The sequence below is a fragment of the Carlito syrichta genome, unplaced genomic scaffold, assembly GCF_000164805.1.
Source record: "Carlito syrichta isolate Samal-C Ts95f unplaced genomic scaffold, Tarsius_syrichta-2.0.1 Scaffold312887, whole genome shotgun sequence".
In the NCBI taxonomy this organism is placed as follows: domain Eukaryota; kingdom Metazoa; phylum Chordata; class Mammalia; order Primates; family Tarsiidae; genus Carlito; species Carlito syrichta.
Window position 1 is genome coordinate 425,219 of NW_007256983.1, and position 19,806 is coordinate 445,024.

General features: G+C 37.0%; 1 protein-coding gene across 3 annotated transcripts in view; it reads left to right on the top strand.

Annotated features, from left to right (window-relative positions):
• The window catches only part of LOC103272599 (zinc finger protein 829), a 310,263-nt gene extending 300,162 nt beyond the window's left edge, over positions 1 to 10,101 (top strand). For all 3 annotated transcript variants that reach the window (XM_021718591.1, XM_021718593.1, XM_021718592.1), the window contains one exon: positions 8,935 to 10,101. In XM_021718591.1, the coding sequence (XP_021574266.1) occupies positions 8,935 to 9,914 (980 nt within the window). In that variant the 3' untranslated portion in view covers positions 9,915 to 10,101. The remainder of the gene's footprint in view (positions 1 to 8,934) is intronic.
• Positions 10,102 to 19,806: the final 9,705 nt, after the last annotated feature.

Here is a 19,806-nt window from a genome sequence, read left to right on the forward strand (position 1 = left end):
TGCTACCATGCCCAGCTGATTTTTTAATTTATTGTAGAGATGAGGTCTCGCCAAGTTGCCTAGGTGGGTCTCGAACCTGCAGGCTCAGGCAATCCACACATCTCAGCCTCCCAAAGCACGGGATTACAGTCTGAGCCATCGAGCCTGGCTTGAAAAACATGTTTTCGTCTCAAGCCAAAATCTAGGATATAAAAGGAGTTGAAAAAGACAATAAATCGGCATTTGTCCTGCTTGCAGCAGAGTCAGTGTCCAAGTTTTTTCTCCTGCGCTGATGCCATCTCTCCTTCAGGAAACCCTGACCCACTGGAGCTGGACTCCAGCACCTATTGATGTAATTACTACAGTCAAGAAAATTATCTCATATAACTATAACTTTTTTCTTGCTTGTTTGTGGTAAGAGTACTTAAAATCTACTCCTAGCAAATTTCTGATATACAGTATTACTAGCTGCAGTCCTCCTGCTGTACATTAGATCTCTAATAAGCTCTTAAAATATTGATACATAATTATACATACTTATGGAATATTTATGGAATATTTTGTGATATTCTGTGATATTTTGATACATGTATAAGAATCAAATCAAGGTATTTGGGATATCCCTCCCCTTGAACATGTATCAATTTTTTGTGTTAAGAGCATTTCAAATCTTTTAGCTGTTTTGAAATATACAATATATTGTTGTTACTGTACTCACCCTAATGTGCTTTCAAACACTAGAACTTACAACTTCTATCTATCTGTATGTTTGTACCTACTAACCAACCTCTTTTCATCCCTGCCCTTCTTTCCAGCTTCTGATAACGATCATTCTACTCTTTACCTCCATGAGATTAGCTTTTGTAGCTTCCACATATGAGTGAGAACGTGCAGTATTTGTCTTTCTGTGCCTGGTTTATTTCACTTAGCATACCTTGCTCCTACAAATGATAGAATTTCAATCTTTTTTATGGCCAAATAGTATTTCATTATATATCTCTATATAATAATAATTTATATATATATAATAATTTTAATCTTTTTCATGGCCTAGTAGTAGTAGTAGTAGTAGTAGTAGTAGTAGTGTGTGTGTGTGTGTGTGTGTGTGTGTGTGTGTGTGTGTGTAAGTGTAACATTTTCTTTATCCAGTCAATTCATTGATGGACATATACTGATTCCATATCTTAACTGTTTTGAATAGTGCTGCAATAAACATAGGAGTACAGGTATCCCTTGAATAAGCTGATTTGCTTTTATTTGGATTTAACCAGTAGTAAGATTGATGAATCATATTGTGGTTCTATTTATACTTATTTGTGGAATCTTCCTACTGTTCTCCATAGAGGCGGTACTAATTTACATTCCCACCAACGTGTATGAGCTTCCTTTTCTTTACATTCTTGCCAGTATTTGTTATTTTTGGTAAAAGCCATTTTAATGAAGTAAGATACGTCATGGTGCTTTTGATTTGTATTTCTCTGATGACTAGTGATGTTGAGCATCTTTTCATATACCTATTGACCATTTATTTGTATGTCTTCTTTTGAGAAATGTCTGTTGAGATCCTTTGCCCACTTTTTAATGGTTTTTTTTAACTGTTGTTTCAGTTCCTTGTTTTTCTATATATTAGTTCTTTGTCAGAACTAATTTTGCAAATGTTTTCTCTCATTCTACAGATTGTCTCTTCACTCTGTTGATTGTTTCCTTTGCTGTACAGAAGCATTTTCATTTCATATAATCCCATTTGTCTATTTTTATTGTTGTCTGTATTTTGAGATCTTATCTAAAACAGCTTTACTTAGAACATTATGAAGTGTTTCTCCTGTTTCCTTCCAGTAGTTTTATAGTTTTGGGTCTCACACTTAAGTCTTCAATAGATTTTTAGGTGATTTTTGTATATGGTGATAGGGGTCTAGTTTCATTCTTCTGCATATGGACATCCAGTCTCCTCAGAGTCATCTATTCAAGAGGATGTTTTTTCCTCAAATATGTTCTTAATGCCTTTTAAAACAATTAGTTGGCTGTAAATATGTGGATTTATTTCTGGGTTCTCTATTCTGTTCCATGGCTTATGTGTCTGTTTATATGCCAATACCATGCTGTATTGGTTGCCATAATTTTGTAATATATTTTAAGTCAGGTAGTGTGATATCTTCAGCTTTATTCTTCTATATATTGCTATGGCTATTGGACATCTTTTGTGGTTCCCTATTCATTTGAGGATTTTTTTTTTATATTTCTGGAAAATGACATTTGTATTTTGATAGGAATTGCATTGAATCTGTAGATTGCTTGAGATAGTATGGTAATTTTAAGAATAGTAGTTCTTTCAACCTATGGGCATGAGATGTTTGTGTTGTCTTCAGTTTCTCTCATCAGTGTTTTGTGATTTTTCTTGTAGAGGTCTTTCATCTCCTTGGTTAAATTTATTCCTAGGTGTTTCATTTTCCTGTAGCTATTGTAAATGATTTTGTTTTCTTGATTTCTTTTTCATCTAGTTTGTTATTTGCATATAGAAATGCTATTTATTTTTGTATGTTAATTTTGTTTTTTGTAATTTTACTGAATTTGTTTATCAGTTCTAAGAGGTTCCTTGGTGGCATCTTTAGGTTTTATTTTTCTTTTGAGTCATTCTGTCACCTAGGCTGGAGTGCTGTGGCACACTCATGGCCACTGCGGCCTTGATTGGCTGGGCTCAGGTGATCCTTCCAAGTAGCTGAGACAACTGGTACAGGGCCACCATGCCTGGCTAATTTTTTAATATATTGTAGAGACAAAGTCTGACCAAGTTGCCCAGGCTGGCCTCAAACCCCTGGGCTGAGGCAGTCCTCTCGCCTCTGCCTCCTAAAGTGCTGGGATTAAAGGCATGAGCCACTGCATCCGGCCAGGTTTTTCTATGTAAGATCACGCTATCTGTAAAGAGGGACAATTTGATGTTTCTTTTCCAATCTGGAAATTTCTTTCTCTTGATATCCCTGATTGCTCTGGCTAGGAATTCCAGTACTATATTGAATAGAAGTGGTAAAAATGGACATCTTTGACTGGTTTCAATTTTTTTTTTTTTGAGTTGGAGTCTCATTCTGTCACCTAGGCTGGAATGCAGTGGCACGCTCACAGTCACCCCAGTGTTGACCTGCTGGGCTTAGGTGATCCTTCCGCCTCAGTCCTCCAAGTAGCTGGAACTACAGGCGTGCGCTACCATTCCTGGCTAATTTTTTTATTTATTGTAGAGCTGAGGTCTCGCCAAGTTCCCAGGCTGTTCTTGAACCCATAGGCTCAGGCAATCTCCTCACCTTGGCCTCCCAAAGTGCTAGTATTACAGACTTGAGCCACTGCGCCCAGCCCTTGTTCCAGTTCTTAGAGAAAAGGTTTTCAGCTTTTCCTTATTTGGTAGAATTTGATATGAGTTTATCACATATGGCCTTTATTATGTTAAGGTGTGTTCTTTCTGTGCCTAATATATTGATAATTTTTATCATGAAGGGATGTTTAATTTTATCAGATGTTTTTCTGCATCTGTTGAGATGATCATATGGTTTTTGCTTTTCTTCTTATTGATGTGATATATCACATTTATTGATTTGAGTATGTTGAACAATCCTTGCATTTCTGGAATAAATTCCACTTGATTGTGGTATATTATCTTTTTGTTGATTGTTGGATTTGGTTTGCTAATTTTTTGTTGAGGACATTTGCATCCACATTCATCAAAAATATTGACCTGTAGTTTTCTTTTTTTGTTGTTTTCTTTTCTGGTTTTGGTGTTAGGGTGCTGGCCCTGCAGAATGGGTTAGGAGGAATTTTCTCTTTTTCTATTTTTTAGAATTGTTTGTTAAGAATTGTGTGTTACTTCTTTATTATAAGTTTGGTAGAATTCAGCAGTAAAGCCATATGGTTCTGGGCTTCTTTGTTTGGGAGACATTTTAACACTGCTTCAGTCTTGTTACTCATTATTGGTCATGCTCTGGTTTTCTGTTTCTTCCTGGTTCAATCTTGGTAAGCTGTATGTTTCCATATCCATTTCCTCTAGTTTACCCAATTTGTTACCATACAGTTTTTTCATAATAGTCTTTGCTGATCCTTTGTATTTCTGTGATATAAATTGTAATGTCTCCTTTTTATTTTTAGGTTTTATTTTGGGGGCTCTTTTCTCTTTTTTTTTCTGGTTAGTCCAACTAGTAGTTTTAAAATTTTGTTTATTGGGGCCTGGTGCAGTGGCTTATGCCTGTAATCCCAGCACTTTGGAAGGCTGAGGCAGGAGGATTGGTTGTGCCCAGGAGTTCAAGACAGTCTAGGCAACATAGCAAGACCTCATCTCTACAAAATTTTGTTTTAATTTTTTTAACAAACCGGTTTCTTATCTCACTGATTTTATATCTATCTATCTATCTATCTATCTATCTATCTATCTATATATATATTTTGCTTTTGGTTTCTGTTTGTGTGGAGTATCTTTTTCCATCCATTCACTTTCAGTCTTATGTGTCTTTACAAGTGAATTGAGTTTCTTATAGGCAGCATGTAGGTGAGCCATGCTTTTTTATCCATTCAGTGAGTCTGTATCTTTTTTTTTTTTGAGTCGGAGTCTCACTCTGTCACCCAGACTGGAGTGCAGTGGCCGCTCCTGGCCACCGCAGCCTCGACCTGCTGGGCTCCGGCGATCCTTCCGCCTCAGCCTTCCGAGTAGCTGGAATTACAGGCGCGCGCTACCACGCCCGGCTAATTTTTTGATTTATTGTAGAGATGAGGTCTCGCTGCCCAGGCGGGTCTTGAACCCGCGGGCTCAGGCAATCCACTCACCTCAGCCTCCCAAGGCGCGGGATTACAGGCTGAGCCACCGAGTCCGGCTCGAGTCTGTATCTTTTAAATGGAGAATTTAATCATCTACGTTCAAAGGTCTTAGTGATAGGTGACTTATTCCTATCATTTTGTTGTTTTCTGGTTGTTTTGTGTATCTTTGTTACTTTTTTTCTTATTGTTTATCATTGTAGTGATGGTTTTATGTAGTTGGTAACATTTGAGTTCCCTCTTTCATATGTATGTCTGCTCTACTTGTGAGTTTTGTACAACTGTTTTTCTGATGGTAGATATTATTCTTTTGCTTCCAGATTTCACTTACCATTTTTAATTGGGCCAGTCTAGTGGTGATGAGTTTTCTCAGTTTTTAGTTGTTTGGGAAAGACTATTTCACCTTCATTTTTGAATGACAGCTTTGCTGGTATAATATTCTTTGCCAGCAGTGTTTTATTTTTCAGCAATTTGAATATATCATTCCATTCTCTCCTGGCCTGTAAGGTTTCTGCTGAGAAATTCACTGTTAGTCTTATGGAGGTCGTCTCATATGTAACTTGATGCTTTTCTCTTGCTTTCTTCTTCTTCTTCTTTTTTTTTTTTTAAACTTTTGATAGTTTGACTGTAATGTGCCTTGGAGAAGACCTTTTTGAGTTCTATCTATTTGGAAATCTTTGAATTTTCTGTATCTGGATGGCTAAATATCTTGCAAGACTTGGAAAATTTCTAGTTATTATTTTTGCTAGATAGGTTTTCTATGCTTTTGCCCATCTCTTCTTCTGGAACATGCAAAAATTAAATATTTGGTTGCTTTATGATGTGTCATATTTCACCTAGACTTCTTCATTTTATTATTTTTGTTTTGCTGAGTTATTTCCAAAAATCTTCTAGTTTAGAAATTTATTATTCTGCTTGATCTAGTCAGTTGTTAGTCTTGGTTGTCTTTATTTTATCCATTGGATTCTTCAGTTTCAGGATTTCTGTTTGTCTCTTTTTTGATATCTATCTCTTTGCTGAATTTTTCATTCAGATCATAAATTGTTTTTTCTGATTTTTTTTTCCATTGCTTATCTGTATTCTCTTGTATCCATTGCTTTTCCATTTTTCCATTGCTTATCTGTATTCTCTTGTAGCTTTAATATCATTATTTTGAATTCTTTTTCAGGCATCAAATAGTTATTTTTTGTGGGATTTGTTCCTGGCGAATGACTGTGTTCCTTTGGAGGTGTCATGTTTTCTTGCTTTTTATGTTTCTTATATCCTCATGTTGATAACTGCACATTTGGTGTAACAGTCACTTCTTCTGGTTTTATGGATTAGTTTTTGTAGAGAGAGACTTTCTTTCCTATAGATGTATTTGTAGTGTTGTTTGTGTAGGTTGCTTTAGCTTTGATTCCAGTGTACAGTAATGATTTCTTTGGCCGTATTTGTTGGCAGTGGTGTCTGTTAGTTCCTCAGTGGCTTAAGGTGTGTTTGTTAGTAGAGGCTGTGGTGTGCCAAGTGTGCTGGACCTGGGCCCCTGGGCAGTTTACAAAGGCACTAGTAGTAGCTGGTTCATGTGGGTTGATCCTTGGGCCTTTAGGTGGCTCTCTCAGGTACCAATAGTAGCAGTGGTGGGCCAGGTGGGTTGGCAGGTTCTCAGGCCACTTGTTGGCATGGGTGATGTCAGCAGTGGCAATAGCAGCAGCAGTGCAACCTTTAAGCCCAATCAGTATATCCAGATGCCAGCAGTAGTATGGCAGACCGGGCGGGTCAATCTCCATTCCCCATGTGGCATGTGTGATTTGGTGCCTGTAGCAGTGGTCATATCAGGCTGTTGGGTGGGCTTGTCCTTAGGTTTCTGGGAGGTGTGCAGAAATGATGTGGATGGCAGGTAGAACAAGTCAATCCCCAGGCCCTGGAACAACAGTTGCAGCAGGCTGAGTGAACCCATTCTCAGACCCATGGAAGATGTGGAGGTGCCAGTAGCAGTATGCATGGTAGGTCAGTCCCCGGGCCTCTGGAGTAGGTGACACCAGGTATGGTGGGCCTATCTTCACAGCCCCCAGTTGTACGTGCAGATACAGGCTGTGGTGGTTGGGACAGGTCAGTCTTCAGGTCCCCGGATGACATGCTCACACCCTATGGTGGGTGTGCTGGGCCTTTCCTCAAGCCCTCCAGTAGTTCACTCATGTGCCAGTGGTGCCAGGTAGGGTGGGTTGATCACAAGGCCTACAGATGGTGGGCTTGTGCAGTAGTTTTCATGAGCCAGGCAAGCCTGATCTCAGGCCTCAGCAGTACAAGCAAGTACACAGGAGTCCAGCAGCTAGTGAACAGTAGTGTTCCTTACAGTGGCAGTGGCCACAGGCAGGAGGTTCTTAGGCTTTAGGGAGCATGCACTTTGGCTACCTTTGTCCTGGGGCAGCCTCCCTGAAACCCATTCCCTGGGGTGGAGGATACTGAGTAGGCTGGAATGCTGGGGACCTAGCCACCTCTCTGGGTCCAGCTGTCATCTCAATGCTGCAGCCCTCTAGGTAGATATAAGGGGAAATTAGTGGAGCTCCATAGATAAGGAGATGCAGGAACTGCTGACCCCAGAGCAGGATGTAGTCTGACGGGGCTGGGCTCTCAAAATGGCATTGTGCTGCAGCTGGTTGGCTCATGGGGGTGGAGAGGTTGTAGGACCCAGTGTGAATTCCCTCTCTGGAACAGTGTCATTGAGTGCACTGCTGGCAGCTTCCTTTCTAGCCTTAGGGCCTGCAAGGGCTCAGGGCCTCTCCGGCGGCTGGGATTGCAGAAGTCCATGGTGAGAATGTAGTCTCTCTTACGTTTCCACTCACTGGGGAACCTCTCTTGTCTCCAAGCCAGTCCTGGCCAGGCCAGCTGCCTTACTTCTCTCTTCTTGTCACTTCCCTGATGAATTCCAGTGCTCTCTGATACTCTATTTGACATGTGATTATCTAGCTGCTATTTTAGTCCTTTGTAGAAGAGGCAAGTGCCAAGTCCCTCGAGTCAACCATCTTGAATCCTCCTCTTTAAAAATTGATTTTAAAACAATAATTCTAAAAATTCATTCATTGCTTCAGCAATTCAACAAATTATGAATTGGTCTTTTGGGACATTTTAGGCATTTTGTAAGAGCTACGTATGCATTCATGATAACATCAAACATTCTTGATCTCACTGAATCTGTGCATTCATATATAACATTACAGCTAATAAGTGCTGTTCATAAGAAAAACCTGAGTGACCTGAGGTAATAACAGAAAGATCATAGTTTAGACTAAAGATCATTTATGGCGTCCCTGGAGATCACGGGACTTTCTAGCAGTCATGAGTTAATTATCATCCTCATTTTAGCACACAAGGAAAGGGGGGCTCAGTGGCTAAGTAATTGCCTTCCAACATCAAACTGAGGCTCACTGCTCATATGTTGACTTGGAGTTCTTCTCACAGAGTACATTTCATCTTGTCTTACTCTCTTCTGTCTCAAACTTGAGCTGCCTCTATTCTTAGTCACTGCCATGACTTATCTTTCTACCAAGGTCAGCATCACAGAATTCTAAGGCAAACTATTTTCTGTGAATCCTCAACTTATATCATGCTGTATACACAGAAGAGATTTACCTGTGTACCATTCCTGTCAATTTTGTTCAGCACATTAAAGTTTTTGTAGGTTATCCCTCTATGTCAATTTGCCAAAATTACACCATTGCAGAGTTACTAACCACCCTCCCACCATTTACACCTTTCACTTATTCATCTCAGTAGTTCTTGATGTAGGTCTGACAGTTATCTACAAATTTCAAAACATACAGTATGATGCTCTGTATATGTGAGTATGTGTTTATATATATGTATATCTGATTAGAATCACTGTATAATATGGAGGATGGTGCTGAGCACTCTGTATTCACCAGTGTTTAAGGTGACTCTGATTCACACCAAAATTTGAGGATCATAAAAGTCATCTACTTTCTTATCATCAACCTCAGCTTCTTTTGTTACATCTCCAAATGTCTGTACTTTTCTTGTCAGTGTTACAAATGTTAGCCACATTTGAGAACTGTCTAAGCATTTAATTTCCCAGATGTTATTTTCAGCTTAATCCTCCCATTTCTTTTTTAGAAATTTAACTTCCCCAGAATAAGAAAAATGAATATTTTGCTTTTTATTTTCTTTCAGATCTGGAATCAATGTGTGATACCAAGATATTATCTCTAAAGAAGAGACATTTCAGTCAAGTAATACTTACCCATGAAGACATGCCTACTTTTAGTCAGCCCACATTTCTTACTCTACATCAAAAAACTATTAATGAAGAGAAACCCTGTGAATGTAAGATATGTGGAAAGACCTTTAATCAGAACTCACAATTTATTCAACATCAGAAAATTCATTCCGGTGAAAAGCCCTATGAATGTAAGGAGTGTGGGAAATCCTTTAGTCGTGGCTCACTTGTTACTCGACATCGAAGGATTCACACTGGTGAAAAACCCTATGAATGCAAGGAATGTGGTAAGGCTTTTAGTTGTAGTTCATATTTTTCTCAACATCAGAGGATTCACACTGGTGAGAAACCCTATGAATGTAAGGAATGCGGAAAAGCCTTTAATTATTGCTCAAACCTTAATGATCATCAGCGAATTCACACTGGTGAAAAACCCTATGAATGTAAAGTATGTGGAAAAGCCTTTACTAAAAGCTCACAACTTTTTCCACATTTGAGAATTCATACTGGTGAAAAACCTTATGAATGTAAAGAATGTGGAAAAGCCTTTACTCAACATTCAAGGCTTATTCAGCATCAGAGAATGCATACTGGTGAGAAACCTTATGCATGTAAGGAATGTGGGAAGGCCTTTAGTAGTGCCTCAACACTTACTAACCATCACAGAATTCATGCTGGTGAGAAGCTCTATGAATGTAAAGAATGTCAAAAGGCCTTTATTCAGAGCTCAGAACTTATTCAACATCAGAGAATCCATACAGATGAAAAACCGTATGAATGTAATGAATGTGGGAAGGCCTTTAATAAAGGCTCAAACCTTACTAGACATCAGAGAATTCACACTGGTGAGAAACCCTATAATTGTAAGGAATGTGGAAAGGCTTTTGGTAGTCGCTCAGACCTCATTCGCCATGAAGGAATTCATACTGCTTGAAAGGTAGAAAGTAAAATCCTTTTGTTAACCTTTATAATACATTTTTTTAACAGATAATGAAATCAAATCAGGTTATGCATTATCAAAGTTTCTCCTGTGTATTAAGGTTTTTTTAGGGCCATCATAACAAAGTACCAAGTACCAAAAACATAGTGGCTTAAAACAACAGAAATTTATTCTCTCACAGTTTTGGACCTTGGAAATCTGAAATTAAGCTTGTTGACAGCGTTGTTTGTTTCTAAAGACTCTGAGGAAGAATCTGTCCTATACCATTCTCCTAACTTTTGGTAACAGCTGGAAATCTTTGGCATTTTTTTGGCTTTTAGATGCATCATTCCAGTCTCTGCATCCGTCTTCACATTATATTCTCCCTGTGTATCTCTGTATATGTCTGTTCTCCTTTATAAGGACACCAGTCATGTTAGATTAGGATCACCTAATGACCTTATCTTAACTTGATTACATCTGCAAAGATCCTGTTTCCAAGTAAAATCGCACTCCCCGGTACCATGGGTATCTGGTATATATACAGTATATATACTTTTATATGTAACTATCACAGAATTCATGCTGGTGAGAAGCTCTATGAATTTAAAGAATGTCAAAAGGCCTTTATTCAGAGCTCAGAATCTATTCAACATCAGAGAATTCATACAGATGATTCTCTGATTTTCTGATATACCTGATATATACGGTATATATAGTTTTAGGGGACACAGATCAACACATGACATTCTGTTAACACTCTTTTGTCTAATATATTTATAATTTCCTTTTATACATAATTTTTAACCAAATATGTTTTGAAGTATGAATTTAAGGTCTAAATTAAACATCCTTCTCCCCCCCAAAAAGCTTCTATTTGAAAATTACTTATTATTCCTTATTATTTGTTCTCCTTCTTAATGTATTTGTGTTTATATTAGTTTGTGTTTTAGGGCTATCTTTTTCTATTGTTAGGACCTATAAATCTGCTTCCACCAATACTACACTATAAATTGGTTACATAAACTCTTAATTCCTGGGAGAATTTTATATATATATATATATTTTTTTTTTTTTTTTTTTTTTTTTTTTTTTTTTTTTTGAGTGGGAGTCTCACTCTGTCGCCCAGACTGGAGTGCAGTGGCCACTCCCGGCCACCACAGCCTCAACCTGCTGAGCTCCGGCAATCCTTCTGCCTCAGCCTTCCACGTAGCTGGAACTACAGATGTGCACTACCACACCCAGCTAATTTTTTGTTTTATTGTAGAGATAAGGTCTCACCAAGTTGCCCAGGTGGGTCTTGAACCTGCAGGCTCAGGCAATCCACTTACCTCAGCCTCCCAAGGCACAGGATTACAGGCTGAGCCACTGAGCCTGGCTAATTTTGTTTTTTGAAGGCAAATTTTTCCCCCTTTTATACAATAAATATTTTCTTAAAAGGAAAAAAACCCAGAGGAACACAAGAAAACATTATTTGTAATCCTACCAACCAGAGATGACTACTTTCAAATTGTTACACTAAATCTTTCCTGGCTTTATCTTAAAAGTGTAATTATATTATGCATGCTATACAATAATCTGCTTTTATCATGCCAAAATATATCAAGGTTACTGTTTAAGTACAGGTCTTTATCATTTTTAATGGGGTCATATTCTTTATGGTCAACTATCATTTTGCTAAATCTGGTAAACTTTAAAACTTTGCAGTTATAAAAATTGCCCTCTAAATGCAACTTTAATACTCTTTTGTTTATCTTTAAAAACATTAAAATGTAATGTTGAAATAAGTAATAAGCATTTTCTTCCCATATTATACTGCTAATAGCTCCAATTCCCTCACTGTAATTACTGTTAACAATTTTTATTTACCTTTATAGAATTTTAAAAACTATTTTACTTCTATATGTGTACACACACAAGTAAATATGTGTATATATGTAAATACTTATAGGAAACTTAGTGCTGCTTTATAAGTGTTTATGTATAATATATACTACTAATGTATGTGTTGGGTTGCTGTGAGGATTAAATGAATTAAGAAATGTAAAATGGTTGTGACTTCCTAACATAGTAAATATCTGGTGGATGCTATCGAATATTAACATCAGTTAATCATCATTGTTCTTATTTGTGGAGTGAACTTGAACCATATTATACACATTAGTTGACATCAGAGAATTTATAATAAGAAAGACTGGTGAATCCAGTGTTTGTTGAAAAACCCCCCACTTACTAATTCCATATTCAACTTGGAGTTTAATATTAGGGAAAAAAAAAGAATGGCTGCATAAACCTACATTCTTACCTCATCTTTCATGCTGTACAACAGTTTTATACCCACTGAAAAATCTATTTACATATTGAGAATAGTTGAAAATATTTGTCATAAAAGCAGAGAAAGTTGTAAAATGTTTACTCCATAATCACCTCCCCCAAAAAAGTAGAACATATGTAGGTCACATTCTTTTCTAGAACAGGAAAAAATATATAGTATAGAGAAATGTATGAATATTGATAATAACCCTCCAAATAACATGGTTAAGAAGAAATCAATCTCTGTATTATGTTATTTGTAAATGAATGAAAATGAGCACATTATGTAAAAATTTCTGAGAGTTGGCAGCTAAAGTTGTTGTGTTCAGACAAAAATGCATAGCCCAATAGGCATGTTAATATTTAAATACCAAGATAATATTAATAAATGTGCAACACAGAAAGCTAGAAGAATAACAGAAAGCTAGAAAAACCACAGCAAGCTAAATCCTAAAGCAATGGAAGAAAGGTATCAGTAAAAATAAAAGATAAAAGTAATTAAAGGGAAAAGTGAAATTGCTTCTTTGACAGAAAAAGAGTACATAAAAATGCAAACCTTGGTAATTCGGGTTAAGAAAAATGGAAGACAAATGTATGAGTTATATATGGACATGGTTATGTTTTGGGAGATTCTAAATAACATTTGCTAATATCTGGAAATCTAGAAAAAATATATTGGAAAATAATAATCCTACCACTGTCTTTTTGTGTGTGGTCTGCAGGTTAAGAATGTTTTACACATTTTTAAATGTAAAATCAAAAGAAAAATAAAATATGGCATGAAATTATGTGAAATTCAAATATCAGTGTTCATAAAGTTATTAAAAGCCATGGATATTTGCTTACACATTTTCTATGGCTGCTTTCACACTGATAACAGACAAGTATCTGATGGAGACCATGTAGTCTGCAAGCCCTATAATATTTACCATTTGACCCTTAACGAAAAAAGTTTCTCTACCCCACTCTAGATACTCACTTTCTCAAACACAGATGTCAAAATAGATTTTGATAATAGCTCAGAAAACAGATTTGGATAGTTACAAGGAATTTCTGAAATGCAACAAAAGAGAATTCATCTGGGATTTCAGGAGTTAATATACCTACACTCCATAAAGATTGAGAATTTTATGGACCAAGTTCTAACATCATCTGTTTCCTTGAGCTATTTTTAAAATCAATATTAGAAAGATTTGTATTTTAGTCTATTAATACACAATTATACTCCATTCTACATATGTTAACTTATATCCAACTAGATATCAAAGTTGAAGAGTTGCTACCCTGCCAGCTGTGAAGTCGGCACTACAGGAGGCTGGACAGTAACTAGAAGCCATTGAAAATATAAGGTTTTCCAATAAAGGTAAATACTAAAATAGTAAATAAATACATAAAAGTAATCCTTCCATCCATTACCACCCAGTTCACTTTTCAGGTATTGAGCAGTCCAGAAAACACTGGCAAGTCATCGATAGTTCAATGAATCTCATGCTGTGCATTTTTGCAAAATATTTTGTTGTTAAAACAATATGTTTTTGGCTGTAATAAAATCAACTAATGAGGCTATAATGAATGAGTTCTCAGAAATCAGTGAGTTAACTGCTTCAAGTGACATGTATGTTTCTTAGTAGCCCAATCATTTCATAATGCACAACAGCATATCAAAACTGTGCAGTCAAAAAAAAAAATCATTTAACTGATATATCTGAGCATGATCCAAACTACTTTGAACATGAAATCCTCTCCTAGTAGCTTTTAGCATCATTGAGAAATGTCGCATGTACTTGGGGAACTGGGGGGCTTTTTCTTTTGTTTTTGTCTAAAGTCATGATCTAAAGGGTGAAAATCATTACAGGTGATTAAGATTTGGGGATCAGGCACTACAGGATGCTGGACAGTACTTAGAAACTATTGAAAATATAAAGATTTCCAATAAAGGAAAATACTAAAGCAATATTATTGTAATTTTGGTTTGTAATTTTATTTTTGTTTACAGGATTTTAAAAGAAATGTATAAAAGTAATTATAAATCCATGTTAATGGCTACTTGATGGATAAAGATATAATTTGTGGCATCAAAAACATAAAGGGAGGGATAGATCTGTAAAAGGTGTATAGTTTTTGTATGCAACTGAAGTTGGTACCAATTTAAAATAGGTTAGTGTAACTTTAAGGTGTTATATATGATCCTTATAGTAAGCACAGAAATGTCTACAGAATATTGACAAAAGGAAATGAGAAAGAAATCAAAACATACTATAAAAACTCAACTAGAGGTATTGCGTGGTGGCTCACACTTATAATCTCAGCTCTTTGAGAGGCCAAGACAGGAGGACTGCTTGAGTCCAGGAGTTCAAGACCAGCCTAGGCAACATAGCAAGATCTTGTCTCTACAAAAAATATAAAAATTAGCTGGGCATAGCAGCACGCAACTGCAGTCTCAGATACTCAAGAGGTTGAGGTGTATGGATCACCTGAGCCCAGGCAGTCTATGCTGTGGTGAGCCATGATCTGTACCATTGCACTCCAGCATGGTCAACAGAGTCAGACCCCGACTCAAAAAAATCAATTAGAGATACAATGTATAGTTTCTAGCTCAACATAACAAAAAAACAGAACATTTTGAAAACCAACAATTCTTTTTTTTTTTTTTTTTTTTTTTTGAGTCGGCATCTCATTCCATCACCCAGGCTGGAGTGCAATAGCATACGCACGGCTACCCCAGCGTCAACCTGCTGGCCCCCGGGGATCTTTCCACCTCAGCCTTCCAAGTAGCCAGTACTACAGGTGCGCACTACCATGCCTGGTTAATTTTTTATTTTTATTGTAGAGACGAGGTCTTGCCAAGTTGCCCGGGCTGGTCTTGAACCCGCGGGTTCAGGCAGTCCACTCGCCTCAGCCTCCCAAAGTGCTGGGATTACGGGCTTAACCACTGAGCCCAGCCTCAACCCAATCAAGAAGCAAACTACTGCTACCCAAATTAGGCAGACGTTGGGATTCTGACCAGAGCAGAAACACATTAGTAGAAACTTCTCTAGGGACTAGCCCAGGGATAAGAAAACCTAAACTATAATAGCTTGAGGCTCTGTAGACAATTCTGAGTTAAACACTCTAAGAGGTCCCAGTGTTAGGTGGTCCCCATACTTTCATGGGTTTTACCTCTAGGTGACCAAACAGGTTGTGAAGTAGGGTCCGAGTGCTCAATAACAGAAAGGGACACAGAATTACATAAAACAACTGAGAGGTTTATCAGCTAGGGTTTAGCCAGCCGGCGACCACCCGCTGGACATTCAAGTCCCAGAGCAAGGGCCCCGCCTTGCAGCAAGGGCCTGCCTTATGTGGGCAAAACCACATCCTGGCAAGGACTCAACTCCTTGCATTTCTCAAGTGGGCCTAACTGCAGCTTCCTGCTAGCCTACGTGGGAACTCAAAGCCAGCGGGGTTCACAGAAACAGAGGAAGCAAGTTAAGTGATTAAGCATAGTCAGCAGGTTCCGCTCTCGGTTTCCAAGAAGCAGCTTTTAACTGGATAAAAGGTCAGGGTACATACTTTAGCTTAACTACTGCCAGTTTATATATTTTTCTTTATATTAGCCCCTTTTACAGTTGTTTCATAGTAAAGATTGGAGAAAAATTCCATTGTGCTTAATCAGGGGGAGTGGGGAAGTAGCCATTTTGAAATAGGCCTAGAGCATTCTGTTCTTAACAAGGTATGCCTCAAGAGAAACTGAAAAGTTGAAGACATAATGAATAAGTCTAGCGATCTCTTGTACAACAGAAGACTAAATAATATGATATTGTATTAAGGATTATTGCAAAGAAAGTAGATCTTATGTGCTCTTGCTACAAAAAAGGAGGAGGTGATGTGAGATGATATGTATGCCAATTTGTGACTACAGTAATTATTTCACTATATATAAATATATACATATACAATTGAAAAATACACCTTTAAATAAAGCATTAGGTATATACACAAAATACCACAAAAGGCAACAAATAAGTGGAAGACAAAAATAATAACAAAAAGCAATGAGTAGAAAACAAGAAATATGGCAGGTATTAATTCAACTCTATCATCAATAATCACTTTAAATGGCAAGGAGAACATCAAAGAAAATAAAGATATATTATGCTGACACTAATTAAAAGAACGCTGGAGTAGCTGTATCAATTTCAGACAGCAGACTTCAAAGCAAGAAAAATATTATAAGGAATAAAGAGGACCTTTTCATAATGATAAAGGGGTATATTTTTGAAAAAGTCATACCAATCCTTAATTTATATGTGCCAAACTATAGTATCCAAGTATGTGAGTCAAAAACTTTAATAACAGCAAGCAGCAACAAATGAATTCACTATTATATTTAGAGACTTGAACAGTTGTCTTTCAGTAATGGACAGATCTGTCAAGCAGAAAATCAATAAGGACATAGTTGAATTTCAGCCACACCAGTCAACTGGATATAATTAACATTCATAAACTACTTAATCAAACAACAGCAGAATACACATTCTTCTCAAGTTTACATAGTATATTCACCAAGACGGATCACTTTCTGGGCCATAAAACACATCTCAACAAATTTTTAAAAATTGTACAGTGTTCTCATGCAATGGTAGATTTCAATTAGAAATCTATAACAAGAACAGGGCATGGGGGAACAAGAGAGGTTGGTCAACAAGCACAAAGTTACAATTAGAATAAATTTTGGTGTTTATTACACAGTAGGCTGACTATAGCAACGAATGATGTAGCGTATATTGCAAGCTAGAAGAGAAGATTAAAAAAAATTTTTTTTTTGAGTTGGAGTCTTACTTTGTCACCCAGACTGGAGTGCAGTGGCCGCTCCCGGTCACCGCAGCCCCAACCTGCTGGGCTCTGGTGATCCTCCCGCCTCAGCCTTCCAAGTAGCCAGAACTACAGGTATGTGCTGCCACGCCCAGCTAGTTTTTTGATTTTATTGTAAAGACAAGGTCTTGCCAAGTTGCCTGGGCAGGTCTTGAGCCCGCAGGCTCAGACAATCCACTCACCTCAGTCTGATTTTAAATGTTATCATCACAAATAAATGATAAATGTTTAAATTGACAGATATGCTTAATTACCCTGATTTGACCATTATACAATGTATGCATCCATTGAAACATTTTAGTGTATTTCATAAATATGTACAATTTTTCTGTCAATTATAAATTTGAAAATTCACTTTAAAAATAATATCAGAGCTGTAAAATATCAAAATACTTAAGAGATTAAACAACACACTTCTAAATAATACATTGGTCAAGAGGAATTTTAAACTATTTTAAACATATTTAGGACTAAGTGAAATTAAAAATACTGTTTATCAACGTTTGTGAGATGCAGTGAAAGCTGTGATTAGAGGGAAATATATAGCATTAAATGCATACATTAGAAAAGAAGGAAGATCTAAATAATCTAAACTTTCTCCTTAGGAAATTAGAAAAAGCAAATTAAATGAAGAGTAAGCAGAAGAGGAATAAAAAAGATTAAAGATGAAACCAATGAAATTGAAAACAATAAATTAATAGAGACAATCAGTAAAATCAAAAGCTATTTATTTGAAAAGATAAACTTCTAGTCAGGGACACTATGAAAAAAAGAGAGAAGACATCAATTAATAATATCAGAAATGACAGAGGGGCCATCACTACAGGTTCCATGGACATCAGAAAAATAATAAAGGAAATTATTGAAAACACTGTGCCCACAAATTTGATAATTTAGATGAAATGGACTGATTTCCTGAAAGATACAATCTGTCAAAACTCACACAAAGCAATTCAAATAGGCCCATATCAATTAAAGAAATCGAATCATTAATAATCTTCCAAAACAGAAAGTATCAGGTCCAGATGGGTTCACTGGTGAATTCTACCAAACTTTATTTTTTTTTTTTGAGTTGTAGTCTCATTCCATCACCCAGACTGGAGTGCAGTGGCATGCTAATGGCCACCCCGGCGTTGACCAGCTGGGCTCTGGCGATCCTTCCGCCACAGTCTTCCAAGTACCTGGAACTACAGGTTCACGCTACCACACTTGGCTAATTTTTGATTTATTGTAGAGATGAGGTCTCACCAATTTGCCCGAGCTGGTCTCGAACCCACAGGCTCAGGCAATCTACTTGCCTCAGCCTCCCAAAGTGGTGGGATTACAGGCTGAGCCACCAAGCCCGGCCTCTACCAAACATTTAAGGAAGTTATACTATTCTCTAAAACTCCTCCAAAAAATAGAAGCAGTGGAAATATTTTCAAACTAATTCTATGAGGACAACATTACCCTAATGCCAAAGCTAGGCAAAGACATTACAAGAAAGCAACAGACTAATATTTCTCATGAATATAAATGCTAAAATACTGAACAAGATATTAGCAAATCAGATCCAAACAATGTATAAAAAGAATAATACACCATGATTGAGATTTTCCAAATTATTTCCAACTGAATCTATAGGTTCAATACATTCCCACCCTACAAATTATTTTTTTGGATATAGACAAATAGATTCAAAACCTTACATGGAGAGGTAAAAGATTCAGACTACAGAATACAATATTAAAAGAGAACAAAAGTAGAGGACTGACACTATCCAACTTTAAGACTTACTTTAAACCTACAATAATTAATACAGTGTGGTACTGGCAAAACAACAGAAAATGCATCAATCAAGCTGAGTGTAGAGTCCATAAGTAGACTAATGCAAATAACCTCAACTGATCTTTGACAAAGCAGCAAAGGCCATATAGTGCAGCAAAGATAGTCTTTCCAACAAGTGGTGCTGAAACAACTGGACGTCAGCAAGCAAAACTAGGCCAGGCATGGTGGCTCACCCCAGTAATCTCAGCACTTTGGGAGACTGAGGCAGGAGGATCACTTGAGCCCAGGTGTTCAAGTCCAACCTGGGCAACATAGTGAGACTCTTGTCTCCATAAAAACTAAACTAAACTAAAATAAGAAACATAGTAGACTCAGATCTTACAGCCTTCACAAAAATTAACTCAAAATGAATCACAGACCTGAATTTAAAACACAAAACTATAAAAGTCAAAATCAATGCCTTATAATATCAAAGGTACAATCTATAAAATAAATAATTGGTAAGCTGGACTTCATTAAAATTAAAAATGTCTGCTCTGTGAAAGACACTTAAGAGAATAAGACAAGTCACAGGCTAGAAGAAAATATTTGCAAAGATACACATGATCAAAGCCTTTTTTTGTTTTGTTTTGTTTTTTTGAGTTGGAGTCACTCTGTCTTGTCTTGAACTCCAGGTTGAAATGCAGTCGCACAATCATGGTTACTGGAGTTATAGGTGTGTGCCATCATGCCCAACTAATTTTTAAAAAATTATAGACATGAGGTCTTGCTATGTTGCCCAGGCTGGTCTCAAACCCCTGGGCTCAGGCAATTCTCTAACCTCTGCTTCCCAAAGTGCTGGGATTACAGGCGTGAGCCACCATGCCCAGTCAGATCAAAAACTGTTATCCAACATATACGAGAACTCGTAAAATTCAACAATAATAAAACGAACAATCTGATTATAAAATGGACAAAAGATCTGTATAGAAACCTC